Source organism: Eschrichtius robustus, chromosome 15 (assembly GCF_028021215.1).
Source record: "Eschrichtius robustus isolate mEscRob2 chromosome 15, mEscRob2.pri, whole genome shotgun sequence".
In the NCBI taxonomy this organism is placed as follows: domain Eukaryota; kingdom Metazoa; phylum Chordata; class Mammalia; order Artiodactyla; family Eschrichtiidae; genus Eschrichtius; species Eschrichtius robustus.
Window position 1 is genome coordinate 64514733 of NC_090838.1, and position 22982 is coordinate 64537714.

At 53.8% G+C, this 22982-nt stretch overlaps 4 protein-coding genes across 8 annotated transcripts; 1 reads left to right on the top strand and 3 right to left on the bottom strand.

The window, feature by feature from the left end:
* Positions 1-1353: 1353 nt before the first annotated feature.
* Positions 1354-3630, bottom strand: PCGF1 (polycomb group ring finger 1). 2 transcript variants are annotated; one of them, XM_068564484.1, is made up of 9 exons: positions 3512-3630; positions 2988-3093; positions 2678-2830; positions 2452-2523; positions 2220-2325; positions 2005-2038; positions 1820-1906; positions 1605-1685; positions 1354-1501 (listed from the first exon to the last, which is right to left on the bottom strand). In XM_068564484.1, the coding sequence occupies exons 1-9, from the start codon at positions 3602-3604 to the stop codon at positions 1454-1456; spliced, it is 780 nt and encodes a 259-aa protein (XP_068420585.1). In that variant the 5' UTR covers positions 3605-3630; the 3' UTR covers positions 1354-1453. The 2 variants fall into 2 exon arrangements, with proteins under 2 accessions (XP_068420585.1, XP_068420584.1); XM_068564483.1 differs by lacking the exon at positions 1354-1501 and having other exon boundaries at positions 1508-1685.
* A 5891-nt stretch (positions 3631-9521) lies between these two features.
* TLX2 (T cell leukemia homeobox 2) lies at positions 9522-10973 on the top strand. The gene is made up of 3 exons (XM_068565060.1): positions 9522-9921; positions 10369-10606; positions 10709-10973. Exons 1-3 carry the CDS (start codon positions 9522-9524, stop codon positions 10923-10925), a joined length of 855 nt encoding a protein of 284 aa, XP_068421161.1. The 3' UTR covers positions 10926-10973.
* A 1678-nt stretch (positions 10974-12651) lies between these two features.
* Positions 12652-19677, bottom strand: DQX1 (DEAQ-box RNA dependent ATPase 1). Its single transcript, XM_068564954.1, has 11 exons — positions 18755-19677; positions 18297-18490; positions 17505-17889; positions 16918-17151; positions 16727-16826; positions 16463-16621; positions 16194-16385; positions 14192-14311; positions 13826-14016; positions 13300-13490; positions 12652-13079 (listed from the first exon to the last, which is right to left on the bottom strand). Exons 1-11 carry the CDS (start codon positions 18989-18991, stop codon positions 12923-12925), a joined length of 2160 nt encoding a protein of 719 aa, XP_068421055.1. The 5' UTR covers positions 18992-19677; the 3' UTR covers positions 12652-12922.
* Positions 19678-19910: 233 nt separating this feature from the next.
* On the bottom strand, positions 19911-22979 carry AUP1 (AUP1 lipid droplet regulating VLDL assembly factor). Of its 4 annotated transcripts, XM_068564952.1 has the most exons (12): positions 22794-22955; positions 22576-22713; positions 22346-22496; positions 21956-22140; positions 21624-21696; positions 21459-21532; positions 21164-21230; positions 20966-21068; positions 20712-20831; positions 20480-20595; positions 20174-20292; positions 19911-20088 (listed from the first exon to the last, which is right to left on the bottom strand). In XM_068564952.1, exons 1-12 carry the CDS (start codon positions 22841-22843, stop codon positions 20052-20054), a joined length of 1233 nt encoding a protein of 410 aa, XP_068421053.1. In that variant the 5' UTR covers positions 22844-22955; the 3' UTR covers positions 19911-20051. The 4 variants fall into 4 exon arrangements, with proteins under 4 accessions (XP_068421053.1, XP_068421050.1, XP_068421052.1 ...); XM_068564949.1 differs by having other exon boundaries at positions 22346-22713; positions 22794-22975; XM_068564951.1 differs by lacking the exon at positions 19911-20088 and having other exon boundaries at positions 20272-20354; positions 22794-22932.
* Between the last annotated feature and the right edge of the window lie 3 nt (positions 22980-22982).

Sequence of the window (22982 nt, forward strand, 5' to 3'; positions counted from 1 at the left end):
GCTTAAATTCAGGGAGAAGAGAATGGGGAACCCTGGGATAGATATAATTCATCAAAAACCTCCAGATATATGCTGGTATAGAGGCAGGCCAAAGACACTGAAAAAAGCCCTGATTCTGGTTTTCTGGAGGAGGTGACACTTAGGCTTTCAAGGACAGCTGGTGGGGGTGGTGGAGGGTGGGCGCATTCCAGGCCTGAGGCCTGAAACATGTGAGGCTCGGGAATCTTGGAGATGGTGCCAGGAAGGAACTGGGCCTGGGCCAGTGGCCCTGCAGTGTCCCTACCCTGGTCCCTGCTGCCTGCCCAGGGTGCACCAAGGGTTCTGCCTTGCTGTCTGCAGTCTCTCCACATGTGCCTTTCTCTTGGCCTACAAGCTTCATTCATGGGGAGGGAAGCCCACGCCTACTGTGCCCTGGGAGAGAGCTCAGGTTTTTGCCCCTGAGTCTCTGGCTCTTTTAGCCAGTTCAGGCCACCTTCACTATGGCCCTCCCCTAGGCCCTCTGCCACCCAATCTCCATCTGGGGAAGCTCAGGCACCTTCAGCCCTCACAAGCTATACGCAATGACCCCCTTGAATTCATGGAGTCAGACCTTGGCCAGCGCCAGATTCAGGCTTTAAAATCAGGTTTAACATTTATGCTGCCTGTGCCATCCAGTTTGTCCCACATTCCACAGCAGCCCATTAGCTTCCTTCAGGAACTCCTTGCTTTGGCCTCCAGTCCCCTCCTCTGTTACTGTCTGGCTCAAACAGACAAGGAATGCTTGCTGAATTACTCAATGGAGTTCTCGCCTTGTTGCTTCCCTCTTGTTCCTAAAAAGTGCCTCTTCTGGGCACCAGTTCCCTCTTTTCAACTACCCTCACCACACCCTGGCTTCACCTAGCCCAGGTACCTGAAGGCCCACTGAATCTCATATGGACAGCCAGGTTTCCAACTGTGACTATCCCCATGTGTTCTTGCATCCCAACTTTTTTTAAGGCTCCTCCCATAGTGCAATTCTTTGTATTTTCTTTCAAATATCACTCTTCTTCAGTCCTGCAGTGGCCACTGTCAAACCCTAGCCCCATTTTACCACTATTGAATTAGGACACCTCCACTCAGGCCTGCATTATATGTGGCAACATTCAAGGACGGTGAGAGCTCCCCTCCCCTTCACCAAAAAGAGCTGGTATGAATAACCTGGTTTCACTTAGCTCACCTTCAGAGTTTTACATATGTAGGGTCCTCTACTGCTCTCCTTTGGCAATTCACTGAGGGAACACCAACATAGAGAGGCCCTCCTTCTTGATGAAACTCAAGAGGGAAGCAGGACACAGGACAAAGCATGAGTGTGTGGCAGGAAAAAAAGGAAAAAGATGCTTTTTTTAAAGTTTTTATTTCAAAAAATAAAGCCAAGGTTAATTTCACATAAATATCTGGGGAGGGAAGGGCAGAGGGATGGGTGGGGGCTTGGCCCCTACCTCCTCTTCTCTTTCACACTGTATTGTAAAAGCAAAGGGGATGGCTAAGGAGAGAACAAAGGGAAGAAGTAATCAGTGGGAACATTCTTACCCAAGCGGCCCCCTCAGCCTGCCCCTGCCCTGGAGACTGCCTTGGCACTGGCTCACCTTGCCGAACCAGCGGGAGAGCCATATCTGCTTCATGGTCATGTGATCAGGGAGAACTTCATTGTCAAAAAGGAGCTGCACCTAGGAGGGAGATAGGGGCACAGTTTTAAGAACTATCCTCTTGCACAGGTCAAGAACTACCCTGGTCTACCCTATACTCTGTTCCTCATTTCTTAGCCCCCCCCCCCAAAAAAAAACTACTATGGGGTACTCACATGCTGGGGATTTAGCATCAAGCGGTGACATAGCACCCTCCGGAGATGGCGAACTTCAGCTCTAACAGAACATCGGACATATTTGTTCTGGGGGTGGGGAGGGAAAGGACGAGAACAGGTGTGTGAGGGAAGGGCCATGGGGAGGTGAGTCTCCTTAGAGAGGCCCTCCCCTCAGCCCCTCTCACCTGCAGGACGCTTTTATTCTTGTCTTTGCCAGAACTGGGGGGAAACAGACACAGGTTAGGGAGCTCTATCTTTCCCCCGTCCCCTGCCCAGAACCATGATATACTCTCTTCAAGTGAACAGACACTCCCCTTACTGCTCGCCCTCTCCCTGAGCCCCTCCCTGCCTCTGGGTCATTGTCACTGTCACTTCAGATAGCCCATGACCTGTCCTTCACCTCAGCCGCTCCAGGCATAGGCTCAGCTGCTCATCATAGCGATAGTAGTGGGCTTTTGAGTGGTCGAAGCTGCTGAAGGGGAGGCCAAGGTTGCTCAGGGCTGGCTCTGAGAAAGACAGAGTAATGAGGAGAGTGGCACATGTTCCACACACCTTTTTCCCCGGGGAGCAAAACTGGGCAGGAGGAATGCTCTGGGGGTTTTACCTTACCCTCCTGCTACCAAGAGACATACCTTCCCCGCCGGGCTGGGTGACCCGGTCCAAGCCTCGGGACTGGTAGAATTCTCGGATCCGTTTCTCTTCACCTAGAAGGGAGTGGAGTACAGGAAGTAAAATATAAGCCCTCCCTCATTCTTTGTCCCTCTAGCTGTCAACCTCTTTACCAAAGCCCTTGTCATCGCAAGCTGCCACCCAGCATCAGTCCTCTAGAGGCCCCTCAAAGTCAGGGTGGTTACTCACTGTCTTGCAAGCCTGGCACTAGCTTGTACACGATGTCCTGCATGACCCGGTCCAGTTTGAGGTTGAGCAGTGGCTGTGTCTCGTGGATCTTGATGTTGCACATGGGGCAGTACTTGCTGGTTTGGAGGTACTTCACAATACAACTCTTGCAGACTGCAAGAAGAGAAAAGCAAACTCTCGGGCCCTCTGGAAATCGGGTTCATGGGCTGGGTGGGTTGCCTGGGTGGTTGGGGCAAGCAGCCTAGAGGCTGGCAGCCGGCTTAGTGGGAAGTGGGGCCTGGAAGAAACAGCCAGGGTCCTGGGCACTCACACGTATGAAGACACTCTGTTATGGTGGTGGCATCCACAAAGTACCCTGCGCACAGGCAACAGACGATGTGCTCATTCAAGTCTTTGATCTTTACTCGGACCTCCTCCTGCGGACACACCCTCCGTCAACGACCACTCTCCCAACCCCAACCCGTGTGCCGTCACAACTTGGGAGTCGCCTCTCATCAGACCCCACGGCCAACACCGCACCCTGCGCCGTCAGCCGATTAGCTCCCGGGGGTTGACACTCGCCCTCCGCCCAGCAGAGGGCTCCGCACACAGCGGGGTCTCCCTCCAAGCCAACTCGCCCCACCTTCCTTTCCCAGGGGAAACTACAAAGCGTGAGCGGCACAATGCGCAGGCGTCCTAGCCCGGAGTTTGGCAACCCGACCGCAATCGCGCAGGCGCATTGGGAACCCTGTCTCTGCGCAGGCGCACTGGCGCCCGGCCAGCCACCGCCCTCCTGTAGCCGGCCTCAGTTCGCACCGCTAGCCGACCACAGTGGTAACCTTGCCGCCCCTGCACCTCGTTCCGTAGCGGGTCCATCTTGTACACTGACTGGAGCTGATTCCGAAGCCTCATCGCGATCGCAATCTGGCCCCCCTGAGGAGACGCCATCTTAAAGGCTGATCCCGGCCGGCCACTTCCGGTGCCGCCTGCGGGGCGGGACTTGTCGCCTCGCAACGAAGGCTTAGGTCTTTTCGGATTCGCTGACCCTCTGTAAGGCCCCGCCCATGTCCCTTTCTCCCCGTGTGCTCACCTGAGCCCCACTGGCCCCTCCCCCTCCTCAATCTGTAATTAGGGAGTCAGGGGGTGCCTGGGAAGGGGTCCTATCTCTTTGAGCTCCTGTAGTAATCATCATAATAGACCCTACACGACCTCGGGACTAACTTTTGGAGCCTCCAAAAGACTGCCGCCTTCAACTCCCAAAGGCCCGGCGGTCTCCTCCCGCTACCGCTCAGGGTCGTCGATCTCCTGTGATGATGTCCCTGCTAAAGAAGCCCCTCCGGGGCCCTCTACTTGTGTCGCCCTCCGCGGCTGACGCGTCCGCATTACGGAGCTTCATCCCGATTGTGGGCCTTGTCCCGGCTTCACAGCGGGGGTTTCTCGGAGCTTTGCGGAATCTCGTAGAGGGTGGAGGGGAAGGAGGGACCCCCAGGGACTTGGTAGTGATCGTACCCCCGCCCCCACACTCCCCCCTGCCGCCGAGGATGGGGGAGCAGGCCCTGGTTAATGATGATGATTCAATCATCGGCGCCTGCGGAGGCCTGGGACAGACTAATGCAGAGCAGATGCCCAGGAAGGAGGGGAGGACGGCTAGGACACTACCACACACGGACACGCTGAGGCAGCGAACTCCTTTGGTAGCATAGGCCCAGTCCCGTACTTTGGGAGGACGCAGGGGCCCTAGAGCTGGTACACCGACGTCCCTAGGTACTTTTTTAAAAGTGGGATTAAAAAAAAACAACAAAATAAGGATAAAATTACTGTGGAGTATTAACATCAGGTGCAATTGGAGACTCAGGAAAGGAGAGATACCAGTGGAGACCCCGAAAGACTTTCTGGAGGAATTGGGTCTTTGTGTGGGCACAATTTAGAGATTGGGGTGGGAGTGGGGAAAGGAGTGTGGTGGAAATAGAAAAGAAAGGCAAAGTGGAGGGGAATGAACGGAGAGGGACTGGACTGAAGCCCAGGTGTAGATCTGAGAGTAGTGATAAAAGAAGCAGAGCCTTGTGGAGTTGGGACTTTAGCCTGAGGGCAATAGGGAGCTAAAAGACGTTTTTGAAGAGAGGGAGTTATCCTATGAAAGAAACATACTTGTTCATTTATCTTCAGAGTGAATTAGCGGTAAGGAATTATGAGATTAGTGATATTTTAATCAACTACTTCTCGCTACAGCCACTGCTTACCTCTGTGTTCCAAGATGCCATTATCTCTTATCTGGATGATTGCAATGGCTTTTTGCCTGCTTTCCTTGCTTCTACCTTTACCCCTCTTTAGCCTATTCTAAACATAGCAGCTCACAGTGATTCCGGTAAAACATGAATAAAAAAGGATACATGGAAAGTTTTTTTGAGTTGATGGATGTTTATTATCTTGATTGTGTTGATGGTTTCATGTGTGTATACATATGTCAGTGTATCAAATTGTACACTTTAAATATGTACAGTTTATTGTATTTCAGTTTTGCCTTAAGAAAGTTGCTTAAAATAAAATTTAAAAATGAGGTGTCTTACTTTTCTGTTTAAAACCTTCCAATAGCTTCTCTTTTCAATTAGAATAAAAGTCCAAGTCTTACAATGGCCTTCAAGGCCTTGCATGGTCTTTCGCAGTCCCTCAGTCTCTCCAGACACACTGGACCCCCTCACTGTTTGTTCCACAGATACACCAGGATATACTCTCGTGTCCCCAACTTGAAATGCTCAGATATCCAAATGGCCCTTCTCTTCCTTCAGGTCTTTACTCCATGAGGCCTTCTGTGATCAATCTAGATAAATCATAATCCCCCACTCTTACACTTCTTCTTCCCCCTTCCTTGCTTTATTTCTCTTCTTAGCATTGTTATTATTAAGTTTATTGTATATATTTCCTTTTTCACCTGCCTCCCCCACTAGAATGTAAGCTGCTCAATGGCAGGAATTTTTGTTGTATTTACAACTATATTTCCAGTGCCAGGATCAAAATTTTCTGGATGAACACATGAATGTAGGTGGTGGTGATGATGGCCTAGACTAGGCTTTTATCTGTGGAAATGGAAAGGAAGGACTGTGTATGAAACATTTCAAAGAAAAGAATAATAGGAGGAAGTGAATAAAGAGCTTGAGGGGAATAATTTCCTCCAGCCTGTTGGACTTAAGGTGGCTAGAGCGAAAGCAGGTGGAGCTTGCCAGAAAACTAGAATGGTGGGGTGGAACACAGCAAGTGTCAGAACCAGGGACTGAGGTCTCAGAGTTTTCTGGGTAGCTGTAATAGATGGAACTATTGGAATGGATGAAACCTGAGCAGATGTAGAGATGGGTAAAGCTGAAGTCTGAGCTCTGAAGAATGCTCACAGTCTTTGGTGGAAGAAGAAAAGTCAGTGGAGGAAAAACATAAGCAGTGACTGTGAATGTCCAAAGATGTAGAATAATATGATATTATGGAAGCCAAAAGAATGGACATTTCAAGAAATAGTTGATGGTCAACAAAGTAAAACATGTCAGAGAAGTCCTGGATAACAGACACTGGACATGGGAGCTCTCTGAGAAAGGGTCCATGTAGTGAAGCCAGCTCGCGGTGGGTTAAAAGAATAAATAATGGGGAAATGGAGGCAATGGGTATGGGCAGTGAAAGGGAAAAAGAAACACATAATTTCTCTTCAGGAGTTGGGCAAAGACTTTGTCCAGATAGTAGAGACCTAAGACAGTTGGGGGTAGGAAGGACTAAATTGATAAGAAAAATGATGATACAGGAGTGGGGACATGGCACCAACAGCAGGACGGAAGAGAAGATGCAGGAGCATGGGCTGGGAATGTGGCCTCTCCCTTTGAAGCTGCAGGTTTGAAGGCCTGAACACTTGAAGAGTTGGGCAGCCACACGCATGTAAGATATGGTGAGATGGACCCAAGGCAGTGTGTATGAAAGGCGGGGGTGCTGACTCCAGAGCCTCTCTTCAACAGAAACTAGCAGGAACCATCCTGCTAGAGAATCAGGGAACTAGCAAGGTGGAGGCAAGCCGAGAAATTCCTAGGACTGTGGCTGACAGAATTTGATGCCTTTTGTTCTTGAAGCAGAGAACTGAAATCTTTTTTTTTTTTTTTTAATCCCCAGAAGATGTGTATATACTACCAGGTTTGTGACCATTCTCCTCCAAGGATCAGTTGGGTAATCTCTGGGTGGCCGTGCCATCTGTGCTGACCTCAAAAGGCAGGATGTGAAAAAAAAAAAAAAAAAAAAGCAGAATGTAGAGTAAGCAGGTATACAGGTCTGCATGATGCTGCCTTTTTCACTTGCATTGATTCACTCATTGATTCATTCAAGAAGGATTTATTCCGCTTGATTGGAGACACACTAGTGCTCACTGTCTCCTGAGGCCCGCCCCTGGAGTGGGAAAGGGGACTGACAAACTCCTAACCTGCAGGCCAGTCCCCTTGAGAGACTTTATTTACTTTACTGTCTCCCTAGGCTCTCTGTTCTCATCCGGGGAAATCCAGCCCATTGCTATCTCTGAAGGGTTTGCCTGAACAGTAGAGGTTTCATGCTCTCTAGTAGCCCCAACCCCTCTACTGCTGAGAAAAGATGCTTGGAGTTCTGTGAAGGCTTAGGGGAGGTGGTGATATATGTCTTCTTCACCAAGACAAAAACAGCTGCCAAAGTGGCAATACCCACCCCCCCCCCCCAGCCCCGGCAACCCTTTCAGAAGGGATTGTTGGCAGGGTGGGGGAATAGCTGGAGTAATGGATGATGGAGGTGGACAAGACTGGGGGAGGATGTCACATATTATTGATGCCCACTGCCTCCCTCCCCCATCGTTCACCCCCTTCAGATTGAGGTTTTCTGAGAACACTGAGGGGCTGGTGGCTTTGTGTGAGGAGAAAGCCTACTCCCTTCTTTCTCTTCCTTATCTTCCTGCCCAGATGCCCAAATATCATTCCTGGTTCCCTGGAGAGAAAAGACCCCTTACCCTGCCCTAGGCGCCAGGCTGCCAGCCCATCTGCTAGGGAGAAAGGAGGGGCAGAGTTTTCCCCAAGAGATCCTGGAGAATCAACTGGAAGATCCGTGCTCCCAGGGAGACCCATCTACCAGACTTAGAAGGCATTTCGGCTCACACGGGTAACTGGCAGCCTGTAGGGGAGCACCGGAGTGGGCTGCAGTGGAGGGGCTAGGGCTGGCACAGCGAGGCGGGGTACTTTGGCCACCACGTGCCGAGGCAGGCCAAGCTGCTCATCGGTGCCCACCCTCCAAGGGATGGTAAGAACATCCCCCTCCAGGCGCCCAGTCTCACCGGCTCAGAGGCGCCAGGAACCAGCCCCCCCAACCCCGGGGTCCGGGGCGGGCCGGGGAAGGTAATGTAATTCCGACCCAGCTAACCCGATTATGGCGGCCTGCACCGGGCTGGGTGGCGGCAGGGGCGGGTCTAAGGCACAGGGGCCCGGCCGGCCCCGGGTCCCATCCCGGGGAAGGATGCAGAGTTCACACGCTCCCAGCTCCTGGGTCCTCGGCAAGAGGTCACAAGGTCACCGAGCGGCTTCTGTCTTTCCCCACCTCCCTTCTCTGACACGCTCCAGGCACAGTTTCCTGGGCTTGGGTGGAGTGAAGCAGCTATGCGAAATGAGGCGGTTAGGATCCTCCGAAGACTTCTGTGAGGTCCCAAGTGTCGCCTGTGGCGATTTCGTCCTCCCGCCTTTGCGGGGGTGGGCGGGAGTGTGTGAGAATAGACTTCCTGGGCGCAGAGTGGAGGGGCAGAATCCCGCGTTGGTGGTTCCCTGTCGGGGGCAGAACGCCAGCCCCAAGTCCCCACCGACCTGAGTTGGCTCGGGTGGAGTCACGGGTCCGCTTTACACCGATTTCAGAAAATCGAAATTCTAAGAAACACTGGGCACCCATTACGGGTGCTCCCGAATGCAGCTAGGGCCCCTACGGGAGAGGCCGGGAGGAGCACCAGGATCACTGGCCCAGAGTAGTTGTTCCCCGCCCTAGCCCACCGAACGCCCTGCCACCGCCTTCCCACACCTGTCCTCTTCCCGGGCCTCCAACTCGCCGGCGCCGTTCCCCAGCCGCTTCCCATCGCAGCCAGAAAGCCACAACGAGATTTGGTCTTCGAGAGCATTTAGGCGGGGGCCACAACGAATTCGGGAGTCGTCAGGCAGTACCCATCGGGAGGCGAAGAGTGGGGGCTGTGGGAGGAGGCACCTGCAGGGAAGCCGGTGAGGCCGAGGAAACCCCAAAGGCGGAGGCCGGCGAGGATGGAGTTGCCTTGCGCATCTCGGCTGACTCAGCGAGCAGCGGCCCAAGCACCGGCCCCTCCCGTGCAAGTTCATAACACCCTCGCCACCTTCCCCCCTCCAACACCCCCACCATTCCCGCCGGCCAGTCTTCCCCGCGCTCAGAGCAAACAGGCGTCTCTTCCCCTTTAACAGGCCCGGCCCCGCCCCTGCCCTACCCCCAGCCCCCACTGCCCACCCGAGGCTGATCTGTCAGTCACTGCCCCAGCCCGAGCCGGCCAACCCTCTCCACCCCGGACTCGGGCAGAGGCCCTGGCAGTCCAGCGTCTATCTGCTCTTCAGAGTCAGCAAGGGCGCTCCTGGGGCCCCAGTCGGTCGCGCTCCCCCGGGATGCGAGTCCCTGAGCCGACGCCCGGCAGAGGCCGGCACGGGAGCGGTTACTCCCCGTACACAGGGATGAAGATGTCCTGGGGGCCCCGGCGCCTCTCCACGGCCAGCCCCGCAGGCCCCTGAGGCCACCGCCCCAAACGCTCCGCTGCTGGGCTCCCAGAGCTGTTTGGGGCGCCCTCCCCAACTGCCAAGCCTCCTGCGGTCCTCCTTGACCCGGACCCATGGAGCCGGCGGTGCTGGCCTCGCACAACCTCCCGCACCACGAGCCAATCAGCTTCGGAATCGATCAGATCCTGAGCTGCCCGGAACCCCCCGGGAGCGGCCTAGGCCCGGGTCGAGCGGGCCAGGGCCATGGGGAGAGTGCGGCGTTCTCGGGTGGATTTCGCGGAGCCTCAAGCTACGGTCCCGCGGGCTCGCTGGCCCCGCTACCAGGCAGCTCTGGTGTGGGCCCGGGCGGCGTGATCCGCGTCCCGGCGCACCGCCCGCTGCCAGTGCAGCCGCCCGCGGGAGGCGCGCCTGCTGTTCCTGGACCCTCGGGTTTGGGCGGCGCCGGGGGCCTAGCGGGACTCACCTTCCCTTGGATGGACAGCGGCCGCCGCTATGCCAAGGACCGGCTCACTGGTGAGGTTGCCCGATCCCTCCAGCGTCATGCCCCACACTGACCCGGTTTCCTCATCTTTGATCCTTCTGCTCCAACTCAAGGTCCCTTTTCGTACCCTCCGCCCCTAATCCCAGGGGATCCTCCCTCAATTTGTATCTCTTGGTCCCGCTGCTGAGAGGCGCTGGGGAGGTAGCTGCCGTCGATGCCCGCGCCCTCCTCTGCAGTTCACTGTCCACACCGCGGGAAGGGCAGGGTGAAGTTACGGGGTACGTCTCTCCCTCACCCAAGTGGGAGGGCCATTTCCGAGGCCTTTTCTTGTCTAGAAGCCTCTACTGGTGCGGGGTCGAGCTTGGGGCACCGTAGGGACCGGGCGCGGGAGCTCTGCAGCATCGGCAGCCGCGCTCTCTTCTCAGTGACACCTCGGGCCTCCCCGAAAACCCTGCCTTGCTCTTTCTTCCTCCCCGTAGCGGCGCTCTCGCCCTTCTCCGGGACGCGCCGTATAGGTCACCCCTACCAAAACCGGACCCCCCCAAAGCGGAAGAAGCCGCGCACATCCTTCTCCCGCTCGCAGGTGCTGGAGCTGGAGCGGCGCTTCCTGCGCCAGAAGTACCTGGCCTCGGCGGAGAGGGCGGCGCTGGCCAAGGCCCTGCGCATGACCGACGCGCAGGTCAAGACGTGGTTCCAGAACCGGCGCACCAAGTGGCGGTGAGGCGCGGGGCGGGCGAGGGACCGGGCCGGGCCAAGTGGCGGTGAGGCGTGGGGCGGGCGAGGGCCGGCCTCGCTGACCCCGCGTCTCCGCCCGCCCAGGCGCCAGACGGCCGAGGAGCGCGAGGCAGAGCGGCACCGTGCGGGCCGACTGCTTCTGCACCTCCAGCAGGACGCACTACCGCGGCCGCTACGGCCGCCGCTGCCCCCCGACCCGCTCTGCCTGCACAACTCGTCGCTCTTCGCGCTGCAGAACCTGCAGCCCTGGGCCGAGGACAACAAGGTGGCTTCCGTGTCCGGGCTCGCCTCAGTGGTGTGAGCGACGCCTGCCCGACCGGCCGAGCGCTCTTTTCCGGACCGAGGCGCCGCATGGAGCCCCGGGCCCGGGGCCTTGGAGCGCACGGCCGCCCACCCCGTGGTTCCGTAGCAGTGGAGCGTGTGAGGAGGAGGTGGCCTTGAGGCTATCGTCGAGGGCTCCTCGGCCACTGCCGGCTCCCAGGCCAGCGTTGCGCTGTTGCCCTGCGCGCTTAATCGTGACCTTTCCCGCCATTTTTCACTTATTAGACTGTTGCACCGCGGCTGGAACCCGAGGCGCTGAGGGGGCGGGACCTGCAGTATGATAGCCAATGAGGTGCGGGGAGGGGGGCGGGCTGGCCAATGGCTGCTCTCTTGAGGGACTCCGGATTCTTCCGTGGGTGTGTTGGAGCTGGGGTTCTGTGTGGCTGGAGTAGGTTTACAGGCCCGGCTGGAATCCGGAGGCTGCAGCCCGCACGGGCTGGGTCTGTAGCAAAGGTGTGAAGGAAGGAAGGAAGACGTCAACGACAGAGGAGTAATGGAGGAGGTGCTGGAAAGCGAGTCTGACTGACCGCGACAGGAACCAGAGTGTTATCTACGCTGGGCGTCTCATCCTTCAACTGTAAAATAATCGCTAAGGACTTTGAGCCCCATGTTGTCTGTGTGTTTAACCTGCTGACTATGTCCTCTCACTTGAGCCTCACAAGTGGGTGGCAGGCGAGACAGATACTTACACACTCGATGGAAGAGAAAATCTGGGAACACTAATCTGGCTCTGGTGTCCCTCGGGGACAGAGAGGGAAGAGGAGGAAGCAATGGACAAAGTTAATGGGCCCAATGGAGTTAGGGTGAGCAGAATTTGGCAAACAATTAGGAAGTGATAGGCCTAAAAATAATCAAAGATAATTCCCAGGTTGGAAATGTAAAGGATCAAGAAATCAATCGTGTTGTGGATGATGAAAGGGAAATTGGGAAGACAGAACCAAGATTAACTCTGCAGGCAAAACTAAATGCTAGACCTAGAGAGAATAAATTCTGGAAAAATGCCTTTTGGGGGAGGTCAGTAGACATCCACATAGAGGTAGGAAATAGATGGAATGATGAGAACAGACAGAATCTCCAAGGGAGGAAACTCTGAGGAGAAAAGCAAAGTTCTAAGGATTAAATGTTCCTTTCCATCAATTTCTATAAATACATTTACAATGTGCAAGATGATTGAGGATATCAAAATTAATAGTCCAAAGGGAGAAAAGGGAACATAGTACCCAGCTGGAAAGAGAAAAGCATGATGTCCCTGAAGTTGTTAGAAAAACTTGTGAGTGGGCCAGGGGCTGCTGGGAAGCTTGTTGATGGAAAGCTAAGAGTTTGGGTATGGCTGCAGTAGCCTTGAGGTTTAAGAAGAAGCAGGATTTAAGTTGTATGAGAACAAAAGGGAAGACTTTGTCTGATTCTTATAGCACCCCTTTCTTTCTCCCCTGGAGGCAAGAGCAGTGTGATAGAGGGAGGTAAGCTTTAGGCAGGGTTAGAGGCCAACTGTAGTCAAACTACTCATGTTCCATGTTAGTGACAGCTAGGTTAGTCATAGTACAAGTCTTGACCAGAGGTGGGAACCAGGCAAGAGGATATCACTGTTGGAGTTGACTCTGATTCTTTCGTACTAACTCATCTCTAACTCATGGATTTTGCAAATGCTGCCGCAGAACCAAACTCAAATTTGACACCATATAAAAAGAACTTTTATAGACCAAAAGGGAACACAAGGATGGGTTTGGCATAAGTTGGGGATATGAAAGGCATGTTAGTTCCTCTCCAATAAATAGAAGAAAGCTAAGGAAAGGGTCCTACTCTGTTTAGACTGTGGCTTACCCAACTCGCTCCACTCCCAGCCCACCATTTCTTGGGACTCAGGTTCCAGTATTTGACCCTTAACTTTGGGCTTCTAAATCTGGCTGGTTGCCTAGGTGCTAGCCTGAGGGAAGATCTAATGTGATGAGATGAGCCCAGCTTCACTCCGCAGGCAGGTCACTGCAGGACACAGGCATCTCCAAGCTCTTGGGTGGAGGGAGATTCACTCCCTGTTGAAGAATCTGCCATTTCTTCCCTCAGCTGGTTCAGGAAGTCTCTGCTCTCACTAGGGGGCAAGTTACTCAGGAAGTATGGAGGGGCCAATTCCACCAGCCTGACAGAGACAGTCATAATTAGATGATTTCTGTATCCTCTTTTATAATGTATGTTGTTAAACTTCTTACTACCGTTTCCACAAACCCTGTCTCCTCAAGCCATATGTTACCACAAACCACTAAGACCCCCTCCTCTTCTTAGGGTCTCTAAATCCCTAGCTTTAATTTTGGCCCCAGGAAGAGGAATGGGCAGTGTAAGAGGGTTGTCAGGGAACTCACATCTGTGGTTGAATCTCAGAAACAATGGAAAGGCAGTTGTCTTTGGAAATGGAGAAATTGTGGTAAAGCACCCAGGGCGGGGGTCTGGCAGGAGCCCTGCGGCTTCGGTAGCAGCAGTATGGGGAGAGCTGGGCCACATGCTTATGGGTTAGGAGCAGGTAATTTCCAGTTCCATCTGTGTCTCGGGCCACCTCGTTGAAAGACAAAGATATTGAAGGAATAAGTGAGAGTGAAGTGTCAGTCAGTAGAAGAAGAAAAGGGGGTTGAGAAAGAATTATTAGCAAGGGTGGTGAGAGTATTAAAAGTAAAGCATACCTCTAGGTGTTATAGCCCTACCATACTACCATACTGTATGGCATCTCCATAGCCCCTTGTATCCAAAACCTCAAAGGAAAAGTTTCTCCTGGTTCTAAAGAATCCTTTGTAGGGCCACCTGGACCCCAATTTCAGAGGTGACATACACCAATCTTTGCTTCCTCTACTTTCTGCTCCTTTTATGACCCTCACCCCAACTCTTTCCCCTAACCTTAAGGAAGTATCCTGACACCAGTGCTTTCTGAAGGTCTCTGCGATTCTGCTCAGAGCCAAAGGCTGGTTGAGACAAGGGAAGTTCAATCCGTTGCATGAGTTCTAGGAGTTCTCCCCGAAGTTTATGGGCTTGGCACAATGCCGCCCAGTTTAGACCCCGAGCCTGGCACCAAGCCTTGTCTGCTCCACCTAGGAATAGAAAGGGACCAGCTATAGCTAAAGCCCTTGAGACCCCCAAAAGAACCCAACCCTTGGCCAAAGGGCTTCCTTTTCCTGGGAATAGAGATCTGTCAGCTGGTTGCACACCACTTCCTCTCTTTGGAAAATCTGGATTCTGTAAGAGGATGCAGATTGGACCACTCACTCTGTATAAAGGCTTCATACACCTGGATCAGAGAGCTGTGATCACCATCCACGTGTTCTAGTGCCCGACGCAGGGCAGCTTCTTCTGCACAGAGTGGAGGACGAGTAAACCCAGGGGCAGCTGGAGGCAGAAGAGAGGAAGTTCATTTTGGGGAATGAGAAAGGACAGCAGTGCACTGAAGAGGTAGAAGTGTCACTTTGGGAACTTTATTCAAAAGACTTCTAGAGGCTATGCAGTTTATTAGACATTTACGATAAATAAATGAAAAACAGTCTCTGCCCTCAAGAAGCTTGGGAGAGATCAACAAGTAAGCAAACTTGATAAGCCCAATAGGTGTGCAGGCCAGTATTTGAAGTTTGAGTAGGAATTAGTTCAGTGGAGAAGGGGCAGAGGGAGTATTCTAGACCATGGGAATAGCATGTTTGGAGAACTGCAAGCACCTAGTATATGAGTGGAGGGAATGGCATGTGTGGCAGGGTGGCAGGAGATTAAGCCGGAGAGGTAGGTATGGGCTAGGTTAAGAGAGGCTGGATGTGCTGTGCAAATGAGTTTACATTCTGTTTGGAAGGTAGAGAATAGCTGATGAAGAAGAGTTTTTAAGAGTCCACGTGTTTGGAAGAAGTTCACATGGTTAGGAGGCTACTAAAGGAATCCAGCTGAGTAGTGATGAAGTAACACTGGCACTGACTGTGAGTATGGAGACGAACAGGTAAATTTTTTAAAAATTAGGAAAAGTGAAAAATAAAAATGAAAAAACCTGGAGAAAGGTTAGTCTAGAATGATGATAGTGGAGCTGCAGAGATGATTGTATGATTTTGCGGTGGTGGTGGTGGTGGTGGTGAGGGGGTAGTTTAAAAAAGTGCTCAGGCTTGGGCTTCCCTGGTGGTGCAGTGGTTAAGAATCCGCCTGCCAATGCAGGGGACATGGGTTCAAGCCCTGGTCTGGGAAGATCCCACATGCCACGGAGCAGCTAAGCCCGTGCGCCACAGCTACTAAGCCTGTGCTCTAGAGCCCGCGTGCCACAACTACTGAGCCCGTGCGCCACAACTACTGAAGCCCGCGTGCCTAGAGCCCATGCTCCGCAACGAGAGAAGCCACCGCAATGAGAAGCCCGCACACCGCAACGAAGCCCGCGCACAGCAACGAAGACCTGACACAGCCAATAAATAAATAAGTAAAATAAATTTTAGTTTTTAAAAAAAGTACTCAGGCTCAACAAAAACAACGACAACAAAAGTGCTTGAGTTCAGTTCTGGGTTGAAGTATTATGGACAATTCTGATAGAAACGTCCATCAGGAGTTAGATATATAAATCCAAGATTCAGAAGAATGATATTGTGGCATTTCAGACCATGGGTGTGAATGAACTTGCTCAGAGAGTTCAGGGAATGGGAAGACAAAAGGGGCAAGGACAGAACCCTGAGGTCCAACTTAACAGTGGAGGAGCAGAGGATGAAGCAGAGGAGGAAGAGCTCAAGTAAGAGACTAGGGAGTGGCCAGAGGGGTAGGGTGAAAACCACAAGGAGCGGGTCACAGAGGCTTAGGGAGGGGGTAATTTTAAGGTGGGAATGGTTGGTGTTCTCAAGTGTCAAAAGAAAGTCATGAACAGGGGCTCAAAAGTGTTCATTGGATTAGGTCTCTAGGAGGCCACTGGTGAGCTGAAGGCTGTGTCAGTGTTGTGGTGGGCCTGAAGTTGGAATGCAGTGGGCGAGGAATACCCTAGACTGAACAGGATAGAGATTATTCTGTATAGCCGAAGGGGAGTGTAGGGCTGAGGAAGAGGGGTGCAGTTTTAGTAATAACAGGTAGGAGAGATTTAAGCATGTTGAGGGGCAAGAACCAACAAAGAGATCGGAGAGGGATAAGTGATAAAGCCTAGTTCCTTAGGCACTGTGAGCACTGGGGGCTACAGCAAAGGGGAATGGGCTAGCTTTAGGAGCACCGGAACACCAAAGGGAAGGCTGAAGTGGCCATAAGAGCCAGAGAGAGAAGCGATTTATACCGGTGAGCATGGCGGCCAGGGTGAGCATCTCATCCACACAGTCAAACTCGCACGAGGCCAGCAGGGCTTTGGCCAGATCAGGGGCCAGGGGAAATTCTGATAGGATGACTCCCAGGTCTGACAGGTCCCCATTATCATCCAGGGCTGCCAGATAGTCTAAATCTTCCAGGGCCTGCATTAGTGCTTCTGGAGCTGGAGAGGGAACAAGGCTTACAGGGCAGGGGGTCTCAGAGCCTGGACAACAGGACTTGGGCAGGAGGGGTGCTCACCAGGCCGGTCCAGGAAGTGACACTCTCCTGGCTCTACAATCTGTCTCCTCTTTAGTAGTAATATCAGGGGGCTCAGATTCTCCTCACACACCCTGGGTTTGGGCAGCGGGGGAGCCTCTAGTTCTAGGAAGGACTTAGGATACAGGCAGAGGCAGGATCCTGAGGGGAGAAAGACCTGGGAAAGAAGACCACTGTAGATTTCTCAGGGCTCATGGGTTGGTGACTCTTTTCGTGTTTGATCTCATTGAGGGCAAAGGCTCTTACCTGGTAGGATCCCTGTTGCCCGCAGTCGTCTTGCCTCTGCCTGACACTTGCTGATTGGTCTCAACACTTGGGATTCTGCTCGGATCTGAGGATTGTAAACCTGTCACCGCCCCCCAACCAAGGCCAAGACAGATGAGAGAGGGCTATTTCTATCTTTAGCCCCCGCGTCCCCTCACCTCTCTTTCACTTACACTTCGAAGCTCCAGTCCTGAGTCAATGACATGTCGGATGGAAGGGAGGGAGAAGGAGAAGTCGGCCAGCCAGTGAGTGACCACAACCTTTCGGGCACCCGATTCTACGTCCTCATACACAGCCTGAACAGCTTGTCCACAGCCTGGGTGAAGGGGCAGCACCCGTGGTGGAGGCCCTTGGTCCTCCAAGGACCCCCCATCCCTGGACAAGGACTCACAGCACAGGGAAATTTCCTGAGGAAAGGGGCGGGGTATTAGGGTAGTTCTCACCTTTGTGGGTCACAGACCCCTTTGAAAAACTGATGAAACACTATGGTCCTTCACTCTGAAAAAATGCACATACTCATATAAAGTTGGGGTGTTACAATTTCAGGAGCTCACTGAACCACAAATCCCTGCATTGTATGGAATCAAAAAGAGGGTGGTAGACCTTTTTACCCTGAAACCCCAGAGTTTTTCCTCAGGACTTCAATGGAGAGTAAGTACTAGAACTCCAATGTTCCTAACAAGCATTGCTCACATTCCCCCTGGGACAGGAAGGGACAGACATGAGACATGAGTACCTCCTTTTGCATCCCATTTTTTACCTCCTCACTGGGCAGGTACACTAGCACATCTCCTGGAGCCTCCTTCCGACACAATTCAAGCACAGCTTGGCAGGCAGCTTCCACTCTATCAGTAGGGACAGTGTCCCTGTAGACGGGAGTGGGAGACCTGCCAGTCTCTCCAAGTACATGTACAATAGGAGGATTGCCCCAGAAGGCCTGGAGCTTAGGTTCGAGGGCTGGGTCAGTAACTACAACCACTCTGGGGTCCCCTGGAAGGTTTCCCAGCCTGGCATCTCGCAGGAGTCCCTGGAGCAAATCTGAGGCCACTGACCGCTCCTGAGCCTCATCCAGCACCAGCACACCCCACGCTCCAGTGCCCCGGGTCGAGGCCACCTCCTGCAGAAGCAGCCTGTCCCAGCAGAACCTGTTGACATTGGCAGTGGGCAGAGGAGTCAGTGTAGACACTGACCAGCCCCAGAAGTCCAGAGGAGCTTCTCCCCAGGGGGCCTAGATTCTGATAGTAAAGATCAGAAAAAGACCCTGTGACTGACTTCCTGAGCCCATGGACCTTTACCTGTGACCCACAACCCCACTGGTGACACTGTTCACAAGCTGTACTCCAGTTAGGAAAGTGAGACTTTCATGATGAGGGTGAGGTTGAATGTCTGAGGTCCCTGGCTGGGGTTAAAGGGCTGAATTCAGCAGTTGCATCATGCATGATTTAAAGAGTGAGCTAGGCTGAGGGAGGGAATGGTGAGATATCAGAAGACTGGGCTTGTTTCTACTGGATGAGGGGAAGGAGATCTGGGTCAGGCCTGCAGGGGGCCACACCTGAGCAGGGTGTCAGGCCCAGTGCAGTCCTCTTGGGGGATGCTGTATCCAACCTCATGACCCAGGGTCAGGTCCATTTCATCAGCAACTTGCAGGGCCAAGCTCAGGGCTGCCAGAGGGTAGGGCTGAGTCACAGTTACCCGGCCCTTCTGGAAACCCCTGGCCAGCACAAACTCTGCACACCACTGTGGGATCTGCGGTAAGGGTAGGGAAGGACAACCAGTCAGCGAGATATAGAACTCCAGTCAAAAGTGCTGGGGGAGCTGTGGCCAGTTTAATCTCTCCTTATTTGGGGAGTCCCCTGGTCCTTCACCAGCTACCCTGGGGCCAGCCTGTCTCCTTTTACCCACCTCCCTTATTACTCCACACAGCTCCGCCCCGCCCCCCTTCCCCCCTTGTCCCAGGAAGAGCCAGTTCCCTAGCCCCTCCGTTTGTCCACTCCCAGAATCTTCCCCAACCTGGGTGCTCTTGCCAGAGCCAGGCTCTCCAGACACCAGCACCACTCCACTGGGGCTACTCTCCAACTGCTCCAAGAAGATAAAGCGAGCAGCCCAGATAGGCAAGGATCGGCGCTGCTCAAGCAGCTCGTAGTAGCGGGAAGAGAAGGGGAGCCCGTCAAAGGGGTTCACAGCCAGTTCAGACTCTCCAGGGTTTGGGCCAGTCTCTTCTTCCAGCCCGAGAACCTGAGAGGCCATGGTGGCTGTCTAGCAGGACCTACAGAAGGCAGGGCAGACATCAAGGCTTCGTATTTGGTGACTGACACCATCTGCCCACCTCAGCCCTGATCCCTAACCTGTACCCTCAAGTGATAATGCACCGGGGTCCATCCTTCCCAGTATTTCTTGCCTGCCAGGAAACAGTGGAGAGTTGAGTCTCCAAGTAAGGGACTATCAAAAGTGGACTATTACCCTGTAGTCAGATAGTAAAAATCCTTTGACTAACACAGGGGTCCTCAGGGGCAGCAGGAATTCTATGAGACGTGGTAATCTGTGGGAAGGTCCCCAAGGGAAAAGAATGAAGAATCAGAGGAGGAGCGGGGTAGGAATCAGGGAGCAGGGCCACAAGGATCCTGGATTCAAACCTGCTTGCAGCTCTGAGACGTGTCAGGATGGCAGCCAGTTCCAGACCCACACAGCAAGTCACCAATAACCCTGACCTGCTGTTAAGTACAAAGGTAAATTCTGGCTCCACCCTGGGGTGTGCCTCAACAGTCCTAAAGACTGTTTTGGGGTGGGGCCATGTGCTCCACCTTATTTAATCTGGTCAGCGGCCTATGGAAAATAGGCTCAAGCCACCACACTGAGCATGTGTGAACTCTGCAGACTTTGTGTACTGTGCTCATTAGTGAAAGGCATCCTGGGACTTGCAGTTTTGCAGCTTTTTCCTCACATACCTGGGCTTAACACGCAAGCTAGGGTCCGGTTGCTTCTGGGCCTTCAGCTCAGTTACGTTTCCTTAATATCACGCATCTCTTGACATGAGGAGGTGATTGCAGACAGTTCCATTCTGACCACCCCCACAAACCCACAAGGAGGCCCTCATCCCTGATCCCTACAACCAAGGGAAAAGGAACTTGCTATGGGGCTTTTGAGACCCAGAGAGGCAACAGAGACCTTGAGTGAAAACCCTGAATTTAATGTGATACTGGGGGGAGCCCCATCCCTCCCTTTTTACCACCCACCCATCCGGCCTGTTGTGAGTTGGGTGAGGGCTGCCCCCAGTCTCCGTCCTGCGGCTCTGGGTGCCATCCTGTACTCAGTCAGCCTCCTGGGCCTGCCTCTCTGTGAATCTCCTGTGGGACATAAGGAGAAGACATTGTATGGGTTTTGCCATATACAATCTGCCCCTTCCTACCCGCTGTTCTCTAAGCCCGTCACCTTCTTGCGTATTCATACAGCGCCTGCTTGCGCTCCTGTAGACTCTCCTGCCGGGCCCAGGAGGACTTGGCAAATGTTAGGGCTGTGGGCTGAGGTGTCGCCGGGCCAGAGCTGGGGAACTGAGGTGATCACAATGTCAGAGGGCTTGCGAAGTCATCATCATTAAACACGCATCGAATGCCTACTTTGCAAGAGAGGCACTGTGCTAGGGTCTCAGGATCAAAAAAACAGACGTCAGGGACAGGGGATATGCAGACTGTCCCATCCCACCCCAAGTCTTGGACCTGCCCATTTCCTGGGTCTCACCTTGGGGGTGGAGGCTGTGGGAAGGGCCTGGGTCCTCTCAGTGATGTCTTCAGGCATGAAAGTTACAGCTCCCTCAAGCAGATTAGTGATAGTCAAGTCTACACAGCCAGTCCTGGCTGGGCAGTAGGGAAGAGAGGACAGGAGAGTCTGTTTCCCTGTTCACCTTCTCCCTTCACCACCCACTTTCCCTCTCTATGCCTGTCTCCTTACATGAGTCTACCCTTTCTCATACCCAGGTCTCTCTGGATGACACCCAGTGGCACATGGGGTAAAACCTCCTTCACTCTCTGAGCCAGAGTTGCCAACTGCACATCAGGAGAAGGGCCAGGGGAGGGAGGGAAAGAAGACTGGGCTGCAAAAAAAGAAATCCGAAATAAGGTGAGTGGAGAACTAGGAGGAGGGAGAGGCTGACTAGTACAGGCATAAGGAACAAATCACAACAGGCTGAAAAAAAGCTAAAAAGCTTTGTGTCCAGAGACCACACACCTGACTGGGGGCGCAATCTGGGGTGTCTCTGTCGCTTCATGTGCTCTGCTTTGTCTGCTGGAGTGAGTTGTGTCCCTGTCTGGCCCAACTCTTTGGCCACCAGCTAGGGAGAATTGGAAGATTGGAAGTTTCTTAAGCCTTCCTCTCCTTCCCCATAAGGAAAGAACCCACCTCCACCCTGCCTGTGTCCCCTACCACCTGTTGTACACGGAGGGAGAACTCCTCACTCCCCTCCCCCAGCTGTCGATGAACAGGACGAAGCCACCTGCAAAAAACAACCCAGGACCATGTTGGGGGCACCCACTCTCCACTCTGATACCTCTTTTCTTGGAACAGTGGTGGTGAAGATAGGGGAGATAGTAAATACTTTATATTGCCTCTGTGCTAGGACCTTGATATTAAAATATCTGCAAATGGACAGGGCAGAGGCAGCTACTTCCTTGACCTTGACACGAGTTTCTCCCAGCCACCAAAAAGCGAGGACAGTTAATACCTTACTTGATACACCGTGAAAGGGACGAAAAGTGACCACAGCAGTTCTGAGACCCAGGAGGCATCTGACACCGTCTGAGGGGAGGGCATGAGTGAGGTCTAAGCCAGGGCCAGGAGTGGGAAACTTCCCCTCCAAACCCAGAGCTTCCCTGTTGAACACACTCACCACAGAAACTAGGGGTCTCTGGACTCGCAGGGTAAGAGGCTGTACCACATCCTGGATAGAAAATGGCCAGGAACTAGAAGAGGGAAGAGATAGTAGGATGGGATTCCAGCCAACCCAGTCAGCAGCTCATACCCGACTTAAAAACGGGTAACTGTCAAACTGTACAAGTAGAAATATGGGGAATAAAGGGATTCAGGGGAAAGAACTAAAAGTGGACAGAAAGTAAATGAACTAGGAAGGGAGGGGGTAGGGCTGAAAAAGGCTGTGAAAACCCAAGGGCTCCCCGGCCTGACCACCTACACAGTTGGAGACAGATACCTGTGCTCACCCACCTGAAGCGCAGGAGCCCCTCCCGGCCATTGGTGGCCTCTTCCTCGGGGAATAGCAGCAGAGGGGTGGGGGGAAGCCTCGTTGAAGCACAGAATCTCTTGAGTGACTCCACCAACTCCCCCCGCCCATCCATCTCCATGAAGCCCCGAGACCAGCACACAAAGCTGGGGGGACTATTGAGTAGAGGCTGGGAATGGGAAGGAGAGAAAGCAAGAAGAGAAGAATGTTGGGAAATGAGAAAAACTGACAAATGGGTAGAAAAGCGGGGTCAGAGGTAAGGGTCAGTATCTTTTCCTTTGGTTCCCAAAGGAAACCCGGACACGGAGAGGGGAGCCTTGAGCTGGGCCCCAGGGAACCGCCCCGTGGCACTCTCGGCTTCGTCCCTAACTCACGGTGCTACAGCTGGTGAGCAGGTTGACTATGTTGTGGTCGAAAGGTGTCACGTGGTTGGAAATGAGGACCCTGACGCGGTGATCTCGGAGTCCGGAGTCCTCCTGCCGGGCCACGAGCCCCAGCACTGCACACATGGTCCGCACCACGAACCTGGGAACGCAGGCAGTGGTGACTGCGCGGCCTCCGGCCAGGCCCAGCCCCGACCCTCCCCGAGCGCCCGGGTCGGAACCTGCGAAGGACGCTGTCTGGTAGCGCGCAGCTGACCAGGAAGACGTGGATCCCAAGAAAGACGCGCAGGACGAGGAGGCAAAACCCGACTGGAGCGTAGAGCAGCAGCGCGAGAAGCAGGAAGCCGTCACCCGGGAGCCTGGGGGCGAGAGGCGGGGTGATCGGGTGCCGAAGGGCAAGTGGACGCGGGAGCCGGTCTCTTCCCGCCGGGGCTCTTACCGGTGCGAATCAAAGAGCCGCTCCGGCCCCGGCGACGGGGGAGGCTCCATTGCCGCCGCTTTAGGGGTGCCGGGCCGCCGCCGCCGCCATCTTCGCACCCCGCCGCAGGGGCTCTTGGGAAGGCGGAGTCTTCGGGCATCCGCCCAGGGTGCCGGGACCCGAAATCCTGAGGCGCCCCGGAAGGGCTAG